The following is a 21,702-nucleotide window of genomic DNA, read 5'->3' on the forward strand; positions in this document are numbered from 1 at the left end:
AACATAATAAAACAATAAAAATAAAACGTAATAAAATAATAAAAATTAAATATTAAAATTAAATAATAAAAATTTTAATATTAAAAATAATAACCAAAAAAATTCTTCTAATAATAAAACAATAAATTCTTAAAAAACCGAACAAAAAACGTCATCACCAGGCAGGAGCGAAGCCAAAAAAAAAAAAGTAAAAAAAAAGTCAAAATTAAAACTTTCGCAATGTTCGAGTCTCCGGGAATCAGCGTCAGTTGTGTGAGAGGAGGGGACTAGTGGCTCTCTGAGTGTGAGACCTGCTCCAGGCCCAGCACATCGTAGGGGTTGTACTCCTTGTACTCGCGGTCGAGAGAAAACACTTTGACCACCAGCGAGATCAGGACCACCCATCCCAGCAGCAAGCACAGCTTCCTGGGAGACGCGGAGACACGCGGGGAGACACGGGGAGACGCGGGGAGACGCGGGGAGACGCGGGGAGACGCGGGGAGACACACGGGGAGACGCGGTGAGACGCGGGGAGACACGGGGGAGACGCGGGGAGACACAGGGAGACACGGGTAGACACGGGGGGAGACACGGGGAGACGCGGGGGAGACACGGGGAGACGCGGGGAGACGCGGGGAGACGCGGGGAGACGCGGGGAGACGCGGGGAGACGCGGGGAGACACGGGGAGACACGGAGAGACATGGGGAGACATGGGGAGACACGGGGAGACGCGGGGAGACACAGGGAGACGCGGGGAGACACGCGGGGAGACACGGGGAGACGCGGAGAAACACGGGGAGACACGGGGAGACACGGGGACATGGGGAGACACACGGGGAGACACGGGGAGACACGGGGAGACACGGGGAGACACGAAGAGACACGGGGAGACACGGGGAGACACGGGGAGACGCGGGGGGACACGGGGAGACACGAAGAGACACGGGGAGACGCGGGGAGACACGGGGAGACGCGGGGGAGACACGGGGAGACACGGGGAGACGTGGGGAGACGCGGAGAGACACGGGGAGACACGGGGAGACGTGGGGAGACGCGGAGAGACACGGGGAGACACGGGGAGACGCGGGGGAGACGCGGGGAGACACGGGGAGACACGGGGGAGACACGGGGAGACACGGGGAGACACGGGGAGACACGGGGAGACGTGGGGAGACGCGGGGGAGACACGAGGACACACGGGGGAGACGCGGGGAGACACGGGGAGACGTGGGGAGACGCGGAGAGACACGGGGAGACACGGGGAGACGCGGGGGAGACGCGGGGGAGACGCGGGGAGACACGGGGAGACACGGGGAGACGCGGGGGAGACGCGGGGAGACACGGGGGAGACACGGGGAGACACGGGGAGACGCGGGGGAGACACGAGGACACACGGGGGAGACGCGGGGAGACACGGGGAGACGTGGGGAGACGCGGAGAGACACGGGGAGACACGGGGAGACGCGGGGGAGACGCGGGGGAGACGCGGGGAGACACGGGGGAGACACGGGGAGACGCGGGGGAGACGCGGGGGAGACACGAGGACACACGGGGGAGACGCGGGGAGACACGGGGAGACGTGGGGAGACGCGGAGAGACACGGGGAGACACGGGGAGACGCGGGGGAGACGCGGGGAGACACGGGGAGACACGGGGAGACGCGGGGGAGACACGAGGACACACGGGGGAGACACGGGGAGACACGGGGAGACACGGGGGGGGGGGGGGGAGACGCGGAGAGACACGGGGAGACACGGGGAGACGCGGGGGAGACGCGGGGAGACACGGGGAGACACGGGGAGACGCGGGGGAGACGCGGGGAGACACGGGGGAGACACGGGGAGACACGGGGAGACGTGGGGAGACGCGGAGAGACAAGGGGAGACACGGGGAGACACGGGGAGACACGGGGAGACACGGGGAGACGTGGGGAGACACGGGGAGACACGAGGACACACGGGGGAGACGCGGGGAGACACGGGGGAGACACGGGGAGACACGGGGAGACGTGGGGAGACGCGGAGAGACACGGGGAGACACGGGGAGACGCGGGGGAGACGCGGGGAGACACGGGGAGACACGGGGAGACGCGGGGGAGACGCGGGGAGACACGGGGGAGACACGGGGGAGACACGGGGAGACACGGGGAGACGTGGGGAGACGCGGAGAGACAAGGGGAGACACGGGGAGACACGGGGAGACACGGGGAGACACGGGGAGACACGGGGAGACGCGGGGGGACACGGGGAGACACGGGGAGACACGGGGGAGACACGGGGAGACACGGGGGAGACGCGGGGAGACACGGGGAGACGCGGGGGAGACACGGGGAGACACGGGGGAGACACGGGGAGACACGGGGAGACGTGGGGAGACGCGGAGAGACACGGGGAGACACGGGGAGACGCGGGGGAGACGCGGGGAGACACGGGGAGACACGGGGAGACGCGGGGGAGACGCGGGGAGACACGGGGGAGACACGGGGAGACACGGGGAGACGCGGGGGAGACACGAGGACACACGGGGGAGACGCGGGGAGACACGGGGAGACGTGGGGAGACGCGGAGAGACACGGGGAGACACGGGGAGACGCGGGGGAGACGCGGGGGAGACGCGGGGAGACACGGGGGAGACACGGGGAGACGCGGGGGAGACGCGGGGGAGACACGAGGACACACGGGGGAGACGCGGGGAGACACGGGGAGACGTGGGGAGACGCGGAGAGACACGGGGAGACACGGGGAGACGCGGGGGAGACGCGGGGAGACACGGGGAGACACGGGGAGACGCGGGGGAGACACGAGGACACACGGGGGAGACACGGGGAGACACGGGGAGACACGGGGGGGGGGGGGGAGACGCGGAGAGACACGGGGAGACACGGGGAGACGCGGGGGAGACGCGGGGAGACACGGGGAGACACGGGGAGACGCGGGGGAGACGCGGGGGAGACGCGGGGAGACACGGGGGAGACACGGGGAGACACGGGGAGACGTGGGGAGACGCGGAGAGACAAGGGGAGACACGGGGAGACACGGGGAGACACGGGGAGACACGGGGAGACACGGGGAGACGTGGGGAGACACGGGGAGACACGAGGACACACGGGGGAGACGCGGGGAGACACGGGGGAGACACGGGGAGACACGGGGAGACGTGGGGAGACGCGGAGAGACACGGGGAGACACGGGGAGACGCGGGGGAGACGCGGGGAGACACGGGGAGACGCGGGGGAGACGCGGGGAGACACGGGGGAGACACGGGGAGACACGGGGAGACGTGGGGAGACGCGGGAGAGACAAGGGGAGACACGGGGAGACACGGGGAGACACGGGGAGACACGGGGAGACACGGGGAGACGCGGGGGGACACGGGGAGACACGGGGAGACACGGGGGAGACACGGGGAGACACGGGGAGACGCGGGGGGGACACGGGGAGACACGGGGAGACACGGGGAGACGTGGGGAGACGCGGAGAGACAAGGGGACATGGGGAGACACACGGGGAGACACGGGGACATGGGGAGACACGCGGGGGAGGTGTCAGTGGGTGAGTGAGTGGGGGAGTGAGTGAGTGAGTGACTAGGTGAGTGACTGAGTGAGTGACTAGGTGAGTGACTAGGTGAGTGAGTGAGTCACGTGAGGCGAGGTTTGAGGCTGCCTCCTCGCGCGAGAGTGACTAGGTGAGTGACTAGGTGAGTGAGTGAGTGACTTGAGTGAGTGACTGACTGAGTGAGTGAGTGACTGAGTGACTGAGTGAGTGAGTGACTAGGTGAGTGAGTGAGTGACTAGGTGAGTGAGTGAGTGACTGAGTGAGTGACTGACTGAGTGAGTGACTGAGTGACTGACTGACTGAGTGACTGACTGACTTAGTGAGTGACTAGGTGAGTGACTGAGTGACTAGGTGAGTGAGTGACTAGGTGAGTGACTAGGTGAGTGAGTGAGTAGGTGAGTGGGTGTGTAGGTGAGTGAGTGAGTGACTAGGTGGGTGACTAGGTGAGTGAGTAGGTGAGTGAGTGACTAGGTGAGTGAGTGACTAGGTGAGTGACTGAGTGAGTGACTAGGTGAGTGAGTGACTGACTGACTGACTGAGTGAGTGACTGAGTGACTGACTGAGTGAGTGAGTGACTGACTGAGTGACTGAGTGAGTGACTAGGTGAGTGACTGAGTGAGTGACTAGGTGAGTGAGTGAGTGACTGACTGAGTGAGTGAGTGACTGAGTGACTGAGTGAGTGACTGAGTGAGTGAGTGACTGACTGAGTGAGTGAGTGACTGAGTAGGTGGGTGAGTGAGTGAGTGACTAGGTGAGTGACTGAGTGAGTGACTAGGTGAGTGACTAGGTGAGTGAGTGAGTGACTGAGTGAGTGACTGAGTGAGTGACTAGGTGAGTGAGTGACTAGGTGAGTGACTAGGTGAGTGAGTGAGTGAGTGACTAGGTGAGTGACTAGGTGAGTGACTGAGTGACTGACTGAGTGACTGAGTGAGTGAGTGACTAGGTGAGTGAGTGGGTGAGTCACGTGAGGCGAGGTTTGAGGCTGCCTCCTCCGCGCGACGACTTGAGGCGGAACCACAGCGAGTGGCGGTGGACACGACTCAGCGCGTCCAGGCGGCGGCGCTCTGCGGAGACAGAGACACACGGAGAGAGACACGGGGAGAGACACGGTGAGAGACACGGGGTGAGACAGAGACACACGGGGGGAGAGAGACACGGGGTGAGACACGGGGAGAGACACGGGGAGAGACACGGGGAGAGACACGGGGAGAGACACGGGGAGAGAGAGACACGGGGTGAGAGGGAGAGAGACACGGGGTGAGAGAGACACGGGGTGAGAGGGAGAGAGACACGGGGAGAGAGAGACACGGGGAGAGAGAGACACGGGGTGAGAGGGAGAGAGACACGGGGAGAGAGAGACACGGGGTGAGAGGGAGAGAGACACGGGGTGAGAGGGAGAGAGACACGGGGTGAGAGAGACACGGAGAGAGGGAGAGAGACACGGGGAGAGAGAGACACGGGTGAGAGGGAGAGAGACACGGGGTGAGAGGGAGAGAGACACGGGGTGAGAGGGAGAGAGACACGGTGAGAGGAGAGAGACACGGGGTGAGAGGGAGAGAGACACGGGGAGAGAGAGGAGAGAGACACGGGGTGAGAGGAGAGAGACACGGTGAGGGAGAGAGACACGGGGTGAGAGGGAGAGAGCACGGGGTGAGAGGAGAGAGACACGGGGAGAGAGACACGGGGTGAGAGGGAGAGAGACACGGGGAGAGAGAGACACGGGAGAGGAGAGACCGGAGAGAGAGACACGGGTGAGAGGGAGAGAGACACGGGGAGAGAGAGACACGGGGAGAGGGAGAGAGACACGGGGTGAGAGGGAGAGAGACACGGGGAGAGAGGAGACACGGGGTGAGAGGGAGAGAGACACGGGTGATGAGAGGAGAGACACGGGGTGAGAGGGAGAGAGAGACACGGGGGAGAGGAGAAGACACGGGAGAGGGAGAGAGACACGGGGAGAGAGGGAGAGAGACACGGGGAGAGCGGGGAGAGAGACAGGGAGAGAGAGACACGGGGTGAGAGGGAGAGAGACACGGGGACGAGAGAGAGAGACACGGGTGAGAGGGGAGAGAGACACGGGGTGAGAGGGAGAGAGACACGGGGAGAGAGAGACACGGGGTGAGAGGGAGAGAGACACGGGGAGAGAGAGACACGGGGTGAGAGGGAGAGAGACACGGGGTGAGAGGGAGAGAGACACGGGGTGAGAGGGAGAGAGACACGGGGAGAGAGGGAGAGAGACACGGGGAGAGAGAGACACGGGGTGAGAGGGAGAGAGACACGGGGAGAGAGAGACACGGGGTGAGAGGGAGAGAGACACGGGGTGAGAGGGAGAGAGACACGGGGTGAGAGGGAGAGAGACACGGGGAGAGAGGGAGAGAGACACGGGGTGAGAGAGACACGGGGTGAGAGGGAGAGAGACACGGGGTGAGAGGGAGAGAGACACGGGGAGAGAGAGACACGGGGTGAGAGGGAGAGAGACACGGGGTGAGAGGGAGAGAGACACGGGGAGAGAGAGACACGGGGTGAGAGGGAGAGAGACACGGGGAAAGAGGGAGAGAGACACGGGGAGAGAGAGACACGGGGTGAGAGGGAGAGAGACACGGGGAGAGAGAGACACGGGGTGAGAGGGAGAGAGACACGGGGTGAGAGGGAGAGAGACACGGGGAGAGAGGGAGAGAGACACGGGGTGAGAGGGAGAGAGACACGGGGAGAGAGAGACACGGGGTGAGAGGGAGAGAGACACGGGGTGAGAGGGAGACACGGGGAGAGAGAAACACGGGGTGAGAGGGAGAGAGACACGGGGAGAGAGGGAGAGAGACACGGGGAGAGAGAGAGAGAGACACGGGGAGAGAGAGACACGGGGTGAGAGGGAGAGAGACACGGGGTGAGAGGGAGAGAGACACGGGGAGAGAGAGAGAGAGACACGGGGAGAGAGAGACACGGGGAGAGAGGGAGAGAGACACGGGGAGAGAGACACGGGGTGAGAGGGAGAGAGACACGGGGAGAGAGAGAGACACGGGGAGAGAGGGAGAGAGACACGGGGTGAGAGGGAGAGAGACACGGGGAGAGAGAGACACGGGGTGAGAGGGAGAGAGACACGGGGAGAGAGACACGGGGTGAGAGGGAGAGAGACACGGGGAGAGAGAGACACGGGGTGAGAGGGAGAGAGACACGGGGAGAGAGACACGGGGTGAGAGGGAAAGAGACACGGGGAGAGAGACACGGGGAGAGAGGGAGAGAGACACGGGGAGAGAGGGAGAGAGACACGGGGAGAGAGAGACACGGGGTGAGAGGGAGAGAGACACGGGGAGAGAGAGACACGGGGTGAGAGGGAGAGAGACACGGGGAGAGAGACACGGGGAGAGAGGGAGAGAGACACGGGGAGAGAGACACGGGGTGAGAGGGAGAGAGACACGGAGAGAGAGACACGGGGAGGGAGAGACACGGGGAGAGAGACACGGGGTGAGAGGGAGAGAGACACGGGGAGAGAGACACGGGGTGAGAGGGAGAGAGACACGGGGAGAGAGAGACACGGGGAGGGAGAGACACGGGGAGAGAGACACGGGGTGAGATGGAGAGAGACACGGGGAGAGAGAGACACGGGGTGAGATGGAGAGAGACACGGGGAGAGAGAGACACAGGGAGGGAGAGACACGGGGAGAGAGACACGGGGTGAGATGGAGAGAGACACGGGGAGAGAGAGACACGGGGAGGGAGAGACACGGGGAGAGAGGGAGAGAGACACGGAGAGAGAGACACGGGGTGAGAGGGAGAGAGACACGAAGAGAGAGAGACACAGGGTGAGAGGGAGAGAGACACGGGGAGAGAGGGAGAGAGACACGGGGAGAGAGACACGGGGTGAGAGGGAGAGAGACACGGGGAGAGAGAGACACGGGGTGAGAGGGAGAGAGACACGGGGTGAGAGGGAGAGAGACACGGGGAGAGAGAGACACGGGGTGAGAGGGAGAGAGACACGGGGTGAGAGAGACACGGGGTGAGAGGGAGAGAGACACGGGGAGAGAGAGACACGGGGTGAGAGGGAGAGAGACACGGGGAGAAAGAGACACGGGGTGAGAGGGAGAGAGACACGGGGTGAGAGGGAGAGAGACACGGGGAGAGAGAGACACGGGGTGAGAGGGAGAGAGACACGGGGTGAGAGGGAGAGAGACACGCAGAGAGAGAGACACGGGGAGGGAGAGACACGGGGAGAGAGACACGGGGTGAGAGGGAGAGAGACACGGAGAGAGAGACACGGGGAGGGAGAGACACGGGGAGAGAGACACGGGGTGAGAGGGAGAGAGACACGGGGAGAGAGAGACACGGGGAGGGAGAGACACGGGGAGAGAGACACGGGGTGAGATGGAGAGAGACACGGGGAGAGAGAGACACGGGGTGAGATGGAGAGAGACACGGGGAGAGAGAGACACAGGGAGGGAGAGACACGGGGAGAGAGACACGGGGTGAGATGGAGAGAGACACGGGGAGAGAGAGACACGGGGAGGGAGAGACACGGGGAGAGAGACACGGGGTGAGATGGAGAGAGACACGGGGTGAGAGGGAGAGAGACACGGGGAGAGAGACACGGGGTGAGAGGGAGAGAGACACGGGGAGGGAGAGAGACACGGGGTGAGAGGGAGAGAGACACGGGGAGGGAGAGACACGGGGAGAGAGGGAGAGAGACACGGAGAGAGAGAGACACGGGGAGAGAGAGACACGGGGAGAGAGGGAGAGAGACACGGGGTGAGAGGGAGAGAGACACGGGGAGAGAGAGACACGGGGAGAGAGGGAGAGAGACACGGGGAGGGAGAGACACGGGGAGAGAGGGAGAGAGACACGGGGAGAGAGAGACACGGGGTGAGAGGGAGAGAGACACGGAGAGAGAGAGACACGGGGTGAGAGGGAGAGAGACACGGGGTGAGAGAGACACGGGGAGAGAGGGAGAGAGACACGGAGAGAGAGAGACACGGGGAGAGAGGGAGAGAGACACACGGAGAGAGAGAGACACGGGGTGAGAGGGAGAGAGACACGAAGAGAGAGAGACACAGGGTGAGAGGGAGAGAGACACGGGGAGAGAGGGAGAGAGACACGGGGAGAGAGAGACACGGGGTGAGAGGGAGAGAGACACGGGGAGAGAGAGACATGGGGTGAGAGGGAGAGAGACACGGGGTGAGAGGGAGAGAGACACGGGGTGAGAGGGAGAGAGACACGGGGTGAGAGAGACACGGGGTGAGAGGGAGAGAGACACGGGGAGAGAGAGACACGGGGTGAGAGGGAGAGAGACACGGGGAGAAAGAGACACGGGGTGAGAGGGAGAGAGACACGGGGTGAGAGGGAGAGAGACACGGGGAGAGAGAGACACGGGGTGAGAGGGAGAGAGACACGGGGTGAGAGGGAGAGAGACACGCAGAGAGAGAGACACGGGGTGAGAGGGAGAGAGACACGGGGTGAGAGAGACACGGGGTGAGAGGGAGAGAGACACGCAGAGAGAGAGACACGGGGTGAGAGACACGGAGAGAGAGAGACGTGAGACAATGCTGATACTACTGATGCTACTGCTGCTGCTACTGCTGCTGATGCTACTGCTGCTGATGATGCTACTGATGATGCTGTTACTGATGCTGATGCTGCTGATGATGCTGCTGATGATGCTACTGATGATGCTGTTACTGATGCTGATGCTGCTGATGATGCTGCTGATGCTGCTACTGCTGATGCTGCTACTGCTGATGATGCTGCTGATGATGCTACTGCTGCTGATGCTACTGCTGCTGATGATGCTGCTGATGATGCTACTGCTGCTGATGATGCTACTGATGATGCTACTGCTGCTGATGCTGCTGCTGATGCTACTGCTGCTGATGATGCTGTTACTGATGCTGATGCTGCTGATGATGCTGCTGATGCTGCTACTGCTGATGCTGCTACTGCTGATGATGATGATGCTGCTGATGCTGCTACTGCTGATGATGCTGCTGATGATGCTACTGCTGATGATGATGCTGCTGATGATGCTACTGCTGATGATGCTGATGCTGATGATGCTACTGCTGATGATGCTGATGCTGATGATGCTGCTGATGATGCTACTGCTGATGATGCTGCTGCTGATGATGCTGCTGCTGATGATGCTGCTGATGATGCTGCTGCTGATGATGCTGATGCTGATGATGCTGCTGATGATGCTACTGCTGATGATGCTGCTGCTGATGCTGCTGCTGATGATGCTGATGCTGATGATGCTGCTGATGATGCTACTGCTGATGATGCTGCTGATGATGCTGCTGCTGATGATGCTGCTGATGATGCTGATGCTGATGATGCTGCTGCTGATGATGCTGCTGCTGATGATGCTGCTGATGATGCTGCTGCTGATGATGCTGATGCTGATGATGCTGCTGATGATGCTACTGCTGATGATGCTGATGCTGATGATGCTGCTGCTGATGATGCTGCTGATGATGCTGCTGCTGATGATGCTGCTGATGATGATGCTGATGATGATGCTACTGATGATGATGCTGCTGATGATGCTACTGCTGATGATGCTACTGTTGCTGATGATGCTGCTGATGATGCTGCTGTTGCTGATGATGCTAATGATGATGCTGCTGATGATGATGCTGCTGATGATGCTACTGCTGCTGATGCTGCTGATGATGCTGCTGATGATGCTGCTGATGATGATGCTGATGATGCTGATGCTGTTGCTGATGATGCTGCTGATGCTGCTGCTGATGATGCTGATGCTGTTGCTGATGATGCTGCTGATGATGCTGATGCTGCTGCTGCTGATGCTACTGCTGCTGATGATGCTGATGCTGTTGCTGATGATGCTGCTGATGCTGCTGCTGATGATGCTGATGCTGTTGCTGATGCTGCTGCTGATGATGCTGATGCTGCTGCTGCTGATGCTACTGCTGCTGATGATGCTGCTGATGATGCTGCTGATGATGCTACTGCTGCTGATGATGCTGCTGATGATGCTACTGATGATGCTGTTACTGATGCTGATGCTGCTGATGCTGCTGCTGCTACTGCTGATGCTGCTACTGCTGATGATGCTGCTGATGATGATGCTGCTGATGATGATGCTACTGATGATGATGATGCTACTGATGATGATGATGCTGCTGTTGCTGCTGCTGATGATGCTGCTGCTGCTGTTGCTACTGCTGATGATGTTGCTGATGCTGCTACTGCTGCAGCTTTCAGCAATAGAACGACCGTGGCCGATTTAAAAGTTTATTTCGTAAAAAGTTTAAAGAAATTAAACAAAAATTAAAGTTTTAACCCCGAAAGCGACACCCACAGACACCCACAGACACCCACACACGCCGAGGCCTAACACCCAAGCCGGCGACGCGGCGCCTCCTCGGCCTCGCCTGGATCCCCTGCCCGGCTTGTCGCCTCCGAGGCCCGCAGGCGAATCCAGGCGAGGAGGGGGGGGCGAAGTCTCGGGGAGCAAAAGTTAGGCCTCAAAATCGATTCCGATTCACAGAGACGTGGAGATAGGACGGGGGATCGATTCCCATTGGCTTTGCACGAGAAGAGATCCGCGATTCAACGAAAGAATCGATTCAACGAAAGAATCGATTCCACTACTGTAGTGTATAGTGTAGTGTATAGTGTAGTGTATAGTGTAGTGTGTAGTGTAGTGTGTAGTGTAGTGTGTAGTGTAGTGTGTAGTGTAGTGTATAGTGTAGTGTGTAGTGTAGTGTATAGTGTAGTGTATAGTGTAGTGTGTAGTGTAGTGTATAGTGTAGTGTATAGTGTAGTGTATAGTGTAGTGTGTAGTGTAGTGTATAGTGTAGTGTGTAGTGTAGTGTATAGTGTAGTGTATAGTGTAGTGTGTAGTGTAGTGTGTAGTGTAGTGTATAGTGTAGTGTATAGTGTAGTGTGTAGTGTAGTGTGTAGTGTAGTGTATAGTGTAGTGTGTAGTGTAGTGTATAGTATAGTGTATAGTGTAGTGTATAGTGTAGTGTGTAGTGTAGTGTATAGTGTAGTGTGTAGTGTAGTGTATAGTGTAGTGTATAGTGTAGTGTATAGTGTAGTGTATAGTGTAGTGTATAGTGTAGTGTATAGTGTAGTGTATAGTGTAGTGTATAGTGTAGTGTATAGTGTAGTGTATAGTGTAGTGTGTAGTGTAGTGTATAGTGTAGTGTATAGTGTAGTGTATAGTGTAGTGTGTAGTGTAGTGTATAGTGTAGTGTATAGTGTAGTGTATAGTGTAGTGTATAGTGTAGTGTAGTGTATAGTGTAGTGTATAGTGTAGTGTATAGTGTAGTGTATAGTGTAGTGTGTAGTGTAGTGTATAGTGTAGTGTGTAGTGTAGTGTATAGTGTAGTGTGTAGTGTAGTGTATAGTGTAGTGTGTAGTGTAGTGTATAGTGTAGTGTGTAGTGTAGTGTATAGTGTAGTGTATAGTGTAGTGTATAATGTAGTGTATAGTGTAGTGTATAGTGTAGTGTATAATGTAGTGTGTAGTGTAGTGTATAGTGTAGTGTAGTGTATAATGTAGTGTATAGTGTATAGTGTAGTGTATAGTGTAGTGTATAGTGTAGTGTATAGTGTAGTGTATAGTGTATAGTGTAGTGTATAGTGTATAGTGTAGTGTACTAGTACAGCACTAGTGTATAGTGTAGTAGTGTATAGTGTAGTGTGTAGTGTATAGTGTAGTGTAGTGTATAGTGTAGTGTATAGTGTAGTGTATAGTGTATAGTGTAGTGTATAGTGTAGTGTATAGTGTAGTGTATAGTGTAGTGTATAGTGTAGTGTATAGTGTAGTGTAGTGTATAGTGTAGTGTATAGTGTAGTGTGTAGTGTATAGTGTAGTGTATAGTGTAGTGTATAGTGTAGTGTAGTGTATAGTGTAGTGTATAGTGTAGTGTATAGTGTAGTGTGTAGTGTATAGTGTAGTGTACGAGTACAGCACTAGGACATGGGCTCGCATCCGCTGGTCCGTCACTACGCAGTCCAGCAGATGTTCTTGCTTGGACCCGGCATGCATCCATGACGTGTGGATGCGCCGATGCCGGAACAGCGTGTTGGTAATTGCAAGCCCATGGGCTGCACAACAATCTAGCAGCCTCCTGCCGTTGTTATTGAGCTGATCTGGCCCATGCCTTCCAATCACTCCAGACCAGGTGCCAGCATCGTGACCAACTCGGGCATTGAAGTCACCCAACAAGATGACCACTTTAGATCTAGCACCTGTGACAGGAGGTCATAGAAGGCATCTGACTCATCGGCTTTGCCTGCATCCCTCCACGGATGTTCATCTTCGGTGGGGGCATAAGTAACCACGACCACCACTCCTCGCCTCCGGTTGATGGGAAGGCGAGCCCATAGTAGCCTGGGGCTTACAGCTTCCCACACCTCACCACCACGCTCCCATGCCCCCTTCATCCTTTTATTCAGAAGAAGAGCCACTCCCTGTTGTTTGGCAGTCTCCTGCCCCGAGTGGAGGACTGTCCACCCCTCATGGTGGCAGGAGCCAGAGCCGGTCCACCGGACCTCCTGAATACCACAAATGTCACAGGCGGTACCGGTCCAGCTCCCGACAGAGGAGTGGCAGCCTCTCCTCTGAGCACACTCACACAATGACCAGTACACCGGACCTCCTGAATGCCACAGAGATCCAGGCGGTACCGGTCCAGCTCCCGACAGAGGAGTGGCAGCCTCTCCTCTGAGCACACACACACAATGACCAGTACACCGGACCTCCTGAATGCCACAGAGATCCAGGCGGTACCGGTCCAGCTCCCGACAGAGGAGTGGCAGCCTCTCCTCTGAGCACACACACACAATGACCAGTACACCGGACCTCCTGAATGCCACAGAGATCCAGGCGGTACCGGTCCAGCTCCCGACAGAGGAGTGGCAGCCTCTCCTCTGTGTGTGTGTCACTGTGTGTGTGTCTGTGTGTGTGTGTGTGTCACTGTGTGTGTGTCACTGTGTGTGTGTCACTGTGTGTGTGTCACTGTGTGTGTCACTGTGTGTGTGTGTGTCACTGTGTGTGTGTCACTGTGTGTGTGTCTCTGTGTGTGTGTGTGTCACTGTGTGTGTGTCACTGTGTGTGTGTCACTGTGTGTGTGTCACTGTGTGTGTGTCACTGTGTGTGTGTGTCACTGTGTGTGTGTCACTGTGTGTGTGTGTGTCACTGTGTGTGTCACTGTGTGTGTGTGTCACTGTGTGTGTGTGTCACTGTGTGTGTGTCTCTGTGTGCGTGTGTGTCACTGTGTGTGTGTGTCACTGTGTGTGTGTGTCACTGTGTGTGTGTCACTGTGTGTGTGTCACTGTGTGTGTGTGTGTCACTGTGTGTGTCACTGTGTGTGTGTGTCACTGTGTGTGTGTGTCACTGTGTGTGTGTGTGTCTCTGTGTGCGTGTGTGTCACTGTGTGTGTGTGTCACTGTGTGTGTGTGTCACTGTGTGTGTGTGTGTCACTGTGTGTGTGTGTGTCACTGTGTGTCTGTGTCTCTCACTGTGTGTCTCTGTGTGTCTCTGTGTCTCTCACTGTGTGTCTCTGTGTCTCTCACTGTGTGTCTCTGTGTGTGTCACTGTGTGTCTCTGTGTGTTTGTCACTGTGTGTGTGTCTGTGTGTGTCACTGTGTGTCTCTCTCTCTCTCACTCTCTCTCTCACTGTGTGTCTCTGTGTGTGTCTCTGTGTGTGTCTCTGTGTGTGTCTCTGTGTGTGTCTCTGTGTGTGTCTCTGTGTGTGTGTCTGTGTGTGTCACTGTGTGTCTCTCTGTGTGTCTCTCTGTGTGTCTCTCTGTGTGTCTCTGTGTGTGTCACTGTGTGTGTCTCTGTGTGTGTGTCTGTGTGTGTCACTGTGTGTCTCTCTCTGTGTGTGTCTCTGTGTGTGTCTCTGTGTGTGTGTCTGTGTGTGTCACTGTGTGTCAGTGTGTGTCTCTGTGTGTGTCTCTGTGTGTGTCTCTGTGTGTGTGTCACTGTGTGTGTCTGTGTGTGTCACTGTGTGTGTCACTGTGTGTGTCACTGTGTATGTCACTGTGTGTGTCTCTGTGTGTGTCACTGTGTGTGTCACTGTGTGTCTCTGTGTGTGTCTCTGTGTGTGTCACTGTGTGTGTCTCTGTGTGTGTCACTGTGTGTCTCTGTGTGTGTCTCTGTGTGTGTCACTGTGTGTGTCACTGTGTATGTCACTGTGTGTGTCTCTGTGTGTCTCTGTGTCTCTCACTGTGTGTCTGTGTGTGTCTGTGTCTCTCACTGTGTGTCACTGTGTGTGTGGGTGTCACTGTGTGTCTCTCACTGTGTGTCTCTGTGTGTCTCTGTGTCTCTCACTGTGTGTCTCTGTGTGTCTCTGTGTCTCTCACTGTGTGTGTCACTGTGTGTCTCACTGTGTGTGTGTGTCTCTCTCTCTCTCACTGTGTGTGTCACTGTGTGTCTCACTGTGTGTGTGTGTCTCTCTCGCTCTGTGTGTCTCTGTGTGTCTCTGTGTGTGTCTCTGTGTGTGTCTCTGTGTGTGTCTCTGTGTGTGTCTCTGTGTGTGTCTCTGTGTGTGTCTCTGTGTGTGTCTCTGTGTGTGTCTCTGTGTGTGTCTCTGTGTGTGTCTCTGTGCGTGTCTCTGTGCGTGTCTCTGTGTGTGTCACTGTGTGTGTCTCTGTGTGTGTCTCTGTGTGTGTCTCTGTGTGTGTCACTGTGTGTGTCACTGTGTGTGTGTCACTGTGTGTGTCTCTCTCTCTCACTCTGTGTGTGTGTCACTGTGTGTGTGTGTCACTGTGTGTGTCTCTGTGTGTGTGTCACTGTGTGTGTCTCTCTCTCTCACTCTGTGTGTGTGTCACTGTGTGTGTGTGTGTGTCACTGTGTGTCTCTGTGTGTTTGTCACTGTGTGTGTGTCTGTGTGTGTCACTGTGTGTCTCTGTGTGTGTGTGTCTCTCTCTCTGTGTGTCTGTGTGTGTGTGTCACTGTGTGTGTGTGTCACTGTGTGTGTGTGTCACTGTGTGTGTGTGTCACTGTGTGTGTGTGTCACTGTGTGTGTGTGTCACTGTGTGTGTGTGTCACTGTGTGTGTGTGTCACTGTGTGTGTGTGTCACTGTGTGTGTGTGTGTGTCACTGTGTGTGTGTGTCACTGTGTGTGTGTGTCACTGTGTGTGTGTGTCACTGTGTGTGTGTGTCACTGTGTGTGTGTGTGTGTCACTGTGTGTGTGTGTCACTGTGTGTGTGTCACTGTGTGTGTGTGTGTCACTGTGTGTGTGTGTGTCTCTGTGTGTGTGTCACTGTGTGTGTCACTGTGTGTGTGTGTCACTGTGTGTGTGTGTGTCACTGTGTGTGTCTCTGTGTGTGTGTGTCACTGTGTGTGTCACTGTGTGTGTGTGTCACTGTGTGTGTGTGTCACTGTGTGTGTGTGTGTCACTGTGTGTGTGTCACTGTGTGTGTGTGTGTCTCTGTGTGTGTGTCACTGTGTGTGTGTGTGTCTCTGTGTGTGTGTCACTGTGTGTGTCACTGTGTGTGTGTGTCACTGTGTGTGTGTGTGTCACTGTGTGTGTCTCTGTGTGTGTGTGTCACTGTGTGTGTCACTGTGTGTGTGTGTCACTGTGTGTGTGTGTGTCTCTGTGTGTGTGTCACTGTGTGTGTGTGTCACTGTGTGTGTGTGTGTGTGTCACTGTGTGTGTGTCACTGTGTGTGTGTCACTGTGTGTGTGTCACTGTGTGTGTGTGTGTGTGTCACTGTGTGTGTCACTGTGTGTGTCACTGTGTGTGTGTGTGTCACTGTGTGTGTGTGTGTGTGTCACTGTGTGTGTGTCACTGTGTGTGTCTGTGTGTGTCTGTGTCTCTCACTGTGTGTCACTGTGTGTCTCACTGTGTGTGTGTGTCACTGTGTGTGTGTGTCACTGTGTGTGTGTGTGTGTGTCACTGTGTGTGTGTCACTGTGTGTGTGTGTCACTGTGTGTGTCACTGTGTGTGTCACTGTGTGTGTGTGTCACTGTGTGTGTGTGTCACTGTGTGTGTGTGTGTCACTGTGTGTGTGTGTGTCACTGTGTGTGTGTGTCACTGTGTGTGTCACTGTGTGTGTGTGTCACTGTGTGTGTGTGTCACTGTGTGTGTGTGTCACTGTGTGTGTCTCTGTGTGTGTGTCACTGTGTGTGTCTCTCTCTCTCACTCTCTCTCTCACTGTGTGTCTCTGTGTGTGTCTCTGTGTGTGTCTCTGTGTGTGTCTCTGTGTGTGTCTCTGTGTGTGTCTCTGTGTGTGTCTCTGTGTGTGTCTCTGTGTGTGTCTCTGTGTGTGTCTCTGTGTGTGTCTCTGTGTGTGTCTCTGTGTGTGTCTCTGTGTGTGTCTCTGTGTGTGTCTCTGTGTGTGTCTCTGTGTGTGTCTCTGTGTGTGTCTCTGTGTGTGTCTCTGTGTGTGTCTCTGTGTGTGTCTCTGTGTGTGTGTCTCACTCCCCCCCCCCACCCTCACCGGCGTGTTCATCACGAGGCCACAGGTAGCAGGTAGCGGGCAGCACCACGAGGGCTGCGCACGCGGTCTCACTCTGTGTGTGTCTCTCTCTCTGTGTGTGTGTCTCTGTGTCTATCTCTGTGTGTGTCTCACTGTGTGTCTCTGTGTGTGTCTCTCTCTCCTCACCGGCATGTTCGTCACGAGGCCACAGGTAGCAGGTAGCGGGCAGCACCACGAGGGCTGCGCACGCGGTCTCACTCTGTGTGTGTGTCACTGTGTGTGTCTCTCTCTCTCACTCTCTCTCTCACTGTGTGTCTCTGTGTGTGTCTCTGTGTGTGTCTCTGTGTGTGTCTCTGTGTGTGTCTGTGTGTGTCTCTGTGTGTGTCTCTGTGTGTGTCTCTGTGTGTGTGTCTGTGTGTGTCACTGTGTGTCTCTGTGTGTGTCTCTGTGTGTGTCTCTGTGTGTGTCTCTGTGTGTGTCACTGTGTGTCACTGTGTGTGTCACTGTGTGTGTCTCTGTGTGTCTCTGTGTGTGTCACTGTGTGTGTCACTGTGTGTCTCTGTCTGTGTCTCTGTGTGTCTCTGTGTGTCTCTGTGTGTGTCACTGTGTGTCACTGTGTGTCTCTGTCTGTGTCTCTGTGTGTCTCTGTGTGTCTCTGTGTGTGTCACTGTGTGTGTCTCTGTGTGTCTCTGTGTGTGTCACTGTGTGTGTCACTGTGTGTCACTGTGTGTGTCTCTGTGTGTGTCACTGTGTGTCTCTGTCTGTGTCTCTGTGTGTGTCACTGTGTGTGTCTCTGTGTGTGTCACTGTGTGTGTCACTGTGTGTGTCACTGTGTGTCTCTGTGTGTGTCTCTGTGTGTGTCTCTGTGTGTGTCACTGTGTGTCTCTGTGTGTGTCTCTGTGTGTGTCACTGTGTGTCTATGTGTGTGTCTCTGTGTGTGTCACTGTGTGTCTCTGTCTGTGTCTCTGTGTGTGTCTCTGTGTGTGTGTCTGTGTGTGTCACTGTGTGTCTCTGTGTGTGTCTCTGTGTGTGTCTCTGTGTGTGTCTCTGTGTGTGTCACTGTGTGTCACTGTGTGTGTCACTGTGTGTGTCTCTGTGTGTCTCTGTGTGTGTCACTGTGTGTGTCACTGTGTGTCTCTGTCTGTGTCTCTGTGTGTCTCTGTGTGTCTCTGTGTGTGTCTCTGTGTGTGTCTCTGTGTGTGTCTCTGTGTGTGTCTCTGTGTGTGTGTCTGTGTGTGTCACTGTGTGTCTCTGTGTGTGTCTCTGTGTGTGTCTCTGTGTGTGTCTCTGTGTGTGTCACTGTGTGTCACTGTGTGTGTCACTGTGTGTGTCTCTGTGTGTCTCTGTGTGTGTCACTGTGTGTGTCACTGTGTGTCTCTGTCTGTGTCTCTGTGTGTCTCTGTGTGTCTCTGTGTGTGTCACTGTGTGTCACTGTGTGTGTCACTGTGTGTGTCTCTGTGTGTCTCTGTGTGTGTCACTGTGTGTGTCACTGTGTGTCACTGTGTGTGTCTCTGTGTGTGTCACTGTGTGTCTCTGTCTGTGTCTCTGTGTGTGTCACTGTGTGTGTCTCTGTGTGTGTCACTGTGTGTGTCACTGTGTGTGTCACTGTGTGTCTCTGTGTGTGTCTCTGTGTGTGTCTCTGTGTGTGTCACTGTGTGTCTCTGTGTGTGTCTCTGTGTGTGTCACTGTGTGTCTATGTGTGTGTCTCTGTGTGTGTCACTGTGTGTCTCTGTCTGTGTCTCTGTGTGTGTCTCTGTGTGTGTGTCTGTGTGTGTCACTGTGTGTCTCTGTGTGTGTCTCTGTGTGTGTCTCTGTGTGTGTCTCTGTGTGTGTCACTGTGTGTCACTGTGTGTGTCACTGTGTGTGTCTCTGTGTGTCTCTGTGTGTGTCACTGTGTGTGTCACTGTGTGTCTCTGTCTGTGTCTCTGTGTGTCTCTGTGTGTCTCTGTGTGTGTCACTGTGTGTCACTGTGTGTGTCACTGTGTGTGTCTCTGTGTGTCTCTGTGTGTGTCACTGTGTGTGTCACTGTGTGTCACTGTGTGTGTCTCTGTGTGTGTCACTGTGTGTCTCTGTCTGTGTCTCTGTGTGTGTCACTGTGTGTGTCTCTGTGTGTGTCACTGTGTGTGTCACTGTGTGTGTCACTGTGTGTCTCTGTGTGTGTCTCTGTGTGTGTCTCTGTGTGTGTCACTGTGTGTCTCTGTGTGTGTCTCTGTGTGTGTCACTGTGTGTCTATGTGTGTGTCTCTGTGTGTGTCACTGTGTGTCTCTGTCTGTGTCTCTGTGTGTGTCTCTGTGTGTGTCACTGTGTGTCTCTGTGTGTGTCTCTGTGTGTGTCTCTGTGTGTGTCACTGTGTGTCTCTGTGTGTGTCTCTGTGTGTGTGTGTCACTGTGTGTGTCTCTCTCTCTCGCTCTGTGTGTCTAACTGTGTGTCTCTGTGTGTGTCTCTCTCTCTCTCCCCTCACCGGCGTGTTCGTCACGAGGCCACAGGTAGCAGGTAGCGGGCAGCACCACGAGGGCTGCGCACGCGGTCTCACTCTGTGTGTGTCTCTCTCTCTGTGTGTGTCTCACTGTGTGTCTCTGTGTGTGTGTGTGTCTCTCTCTCTCTCCCCTCACCGGCATGTTCGTCACGAGGCCACAGGTAGCAGGTAGCGGGCAGCACCACGAGGGCTGCGCACGCGGTCTCTGTGTGTGTGTCTCTCTCTGTGTGTGTGTGTGTCACTGTGTGTGTGTGTGTGTCACTGTGTGTGTGTGTGTGTCACTGTGTGTGTGTGTCACTGTGTGTGTGTGTGTCACTGTGTGTGTGTGTCACTGTGTGTGTGTCACTGTGTGTGTGTGTGTCACTGTGTGTCTCTGTGTGTGTGTCACTGTGTGTGTGTGTGTGTGTCACTGTGTGTCTCTGTGTGTGTGTCACTGTGTGTGTGTGTGTCACTGTGTGTCTCTGTGTGTGTCTCTCTCTCTCCCCTCACCGGCGTGTTCGTCACGGGGCCACAGGTAGCAGGTAGCGGGCAGCACCACGAGGGCTGCGCACGCGGTCTCACTCTGTGTGTGTGTGTCACTGTGTGTGTGTGTGTGTCTCTGTGTGTGTGTGTCTCTCTCGCTCTGTGTGTCTCACTGTGTGTCTCTGTGTGTGTGTCTCTCTCTCTCTCTCCCCTCACCGGCGTGTTCGTCACGGGGCCACAGGTAGCAGGTAGCGGGCAGCACCACGAGGGCTGCGCACGCGGTCTCACTCTGTGTGTGTGTGTCACTCTCTGTGTGTGTGTGTGTGTCTCTGTGTGTGTGTGTCTCTGTGTGTGTGTGTCTCTGTGTGTGTGTGTCTCTCTCGCTCTGTGTGTCTCACTGTGTGTCTGTGTGTGTGTCTCTCTCTCTCCCCTCACCAGCATGTTCGTCACGGGGCCACAGGTAGCAGGTAGCGGGCAGCACCACGAGGGCTGCGCACGCGGTGAGGAAGAAGTGGAACGTGGCGCCACTCGAGTCGTACTCGAACTGCTGCCCCGCCATCGCGGAAATGACGACACGCCCGAGCAGGCGGAAGTGACGACACCGGGGGGGTCGAGGAGGCGGAAGTGACGACGCCGGGGGGTCGAGCAGGCGGAAGTGACGACACCGTGGGGTCGAGGAGGCGGGAACGGAAGTGACGACGCGGGGGCAAGGAGGCGGGAACGATGACACGGGGCAAGGAGGCGGAAGTGACGACGCGGGGGGCAAGGAGGCGGAAGTGACGACACCGGGGGTCGAGGAGGCGGGAACGGAAGTGACGACACGAGGGCAAGGAGACGGAAGTGACGACACGGGGGCAAGGAGGCGAGAGCGGAAGTGACGTATCCGGCGAGTGGGGGGGGGGGTTAAGGGGGTGGGGTGGGGTGCTGAGTGAGGGGGGTGTGAGGGGGGGATGCGACGGACGATGGAAAGTGACGCGGAGAAGATGGGAATGTTTCAGTTGTTTCAGTTGTTCAGTTTCATGTATTAGGTAGAGAGCCCTGTGAGCCATTCGGCTCTTGAATCGGGTGCAACCGCAACAAAAAAAAAACATGAACACGAAAACATCTCGTAGTGACTATGTGTGACTGAGTGCAAACAGAAAATCCAGGAAAAAAACCAGCAAAATATTGCAGAAAATTCAGGGTTACACACCAACGCTGTGTGCAAAAATCCCAGTGGGATGCAAGTCAAACAACAACAACAACCACAAGACAACTTAGATTAAGGCCATCAGTCTAACTCTGTACTACAACAACACAAACATGGCCAAACCAAAACACTTTTCGAAATCACCAAAATAAAGCCATAAAAGTCAAACAACAACCACAAGACAACTTAGATTAAGGCCATCAGTCTAACTCTGTACTACAACAACACAAACGTGGCCAAACCAATACACTTTCCAAAAATCACCAAAATAAAGCCATAAAAGTCAAACAACAACAACCACAACTTAGATTAAGGCCATCAGCGTAACTCTGCACTACAACAACACAAACATGGCTAAACCAAAACACTTTTGAAAATCACCAAAATAAAGCCATAAAAGTCAAACAACAACAACCACCACAAGACAACTTAGATTAAGGCCATCAGCCTAACTCTGTACTACAACAACACAAACATGGCCAAACCAATACACTTTTCAAAATCACCAAAATAAAGCCATGAAAGTCAAACAACAATCACAAGACAACTTAGATTAAGGCCATCAGTCTAACTCTGTACTACAACAACACAAACATGGCCAAACCAACACACTTTTCGAAATCACCAAAATAAAGCCATAAAAGTCAAACAACAA

General features: G+C 55.6%; 1 protein-coding gene across 1 annotated transcript in view; it reads right to left on the reverse strand.

Annotated features, from left to right (window-relative positions):
- LOC144949946 (translocation protein SEC63 homolog) overlaps positions 1-20,433 on the reverse strand; it is a 220,308-nt gene extending 199,875 nt beyond the window's left edge. The window contains exons 1-3 of the mRNA XM_078879935.1: positions 20,294-20,433; positions 4,499-4,598; positions 291-405 (exon numbers count right to left, since the gene is read on the reverse strand). Coding sequence (XP_078736061.1) covers positions 291-405; positions 4,499-4,598; positions 20,294-20,417 — 339 coding nt within the window. The 5' untranslated portion in view covers positions 20,418-20,433. The remainder of the gene's footprint in view (positions 1-290; positions 406-4,498; positions 4,599-20,293) is intronic.
- Between the last annotated feature and the right edge of the window lie 1,269 nt (positions 20,434-21,702).

The sequence above is a fragment of the Lampetra fluviatilis genome, chromosome 55, assembly GCF_964198595.1.
Source record: "Lampetra fluviatilis chromosome 55, kcLamFluv1.1, whole genome shotgun sequence".
Lineage (NCBI taxonomy): Eukaryota > Metazoa > Chordata > Hyperoartia > Petromyzontiformes > Petromyzontidae > Lampetra > Lampetra fluviatilis.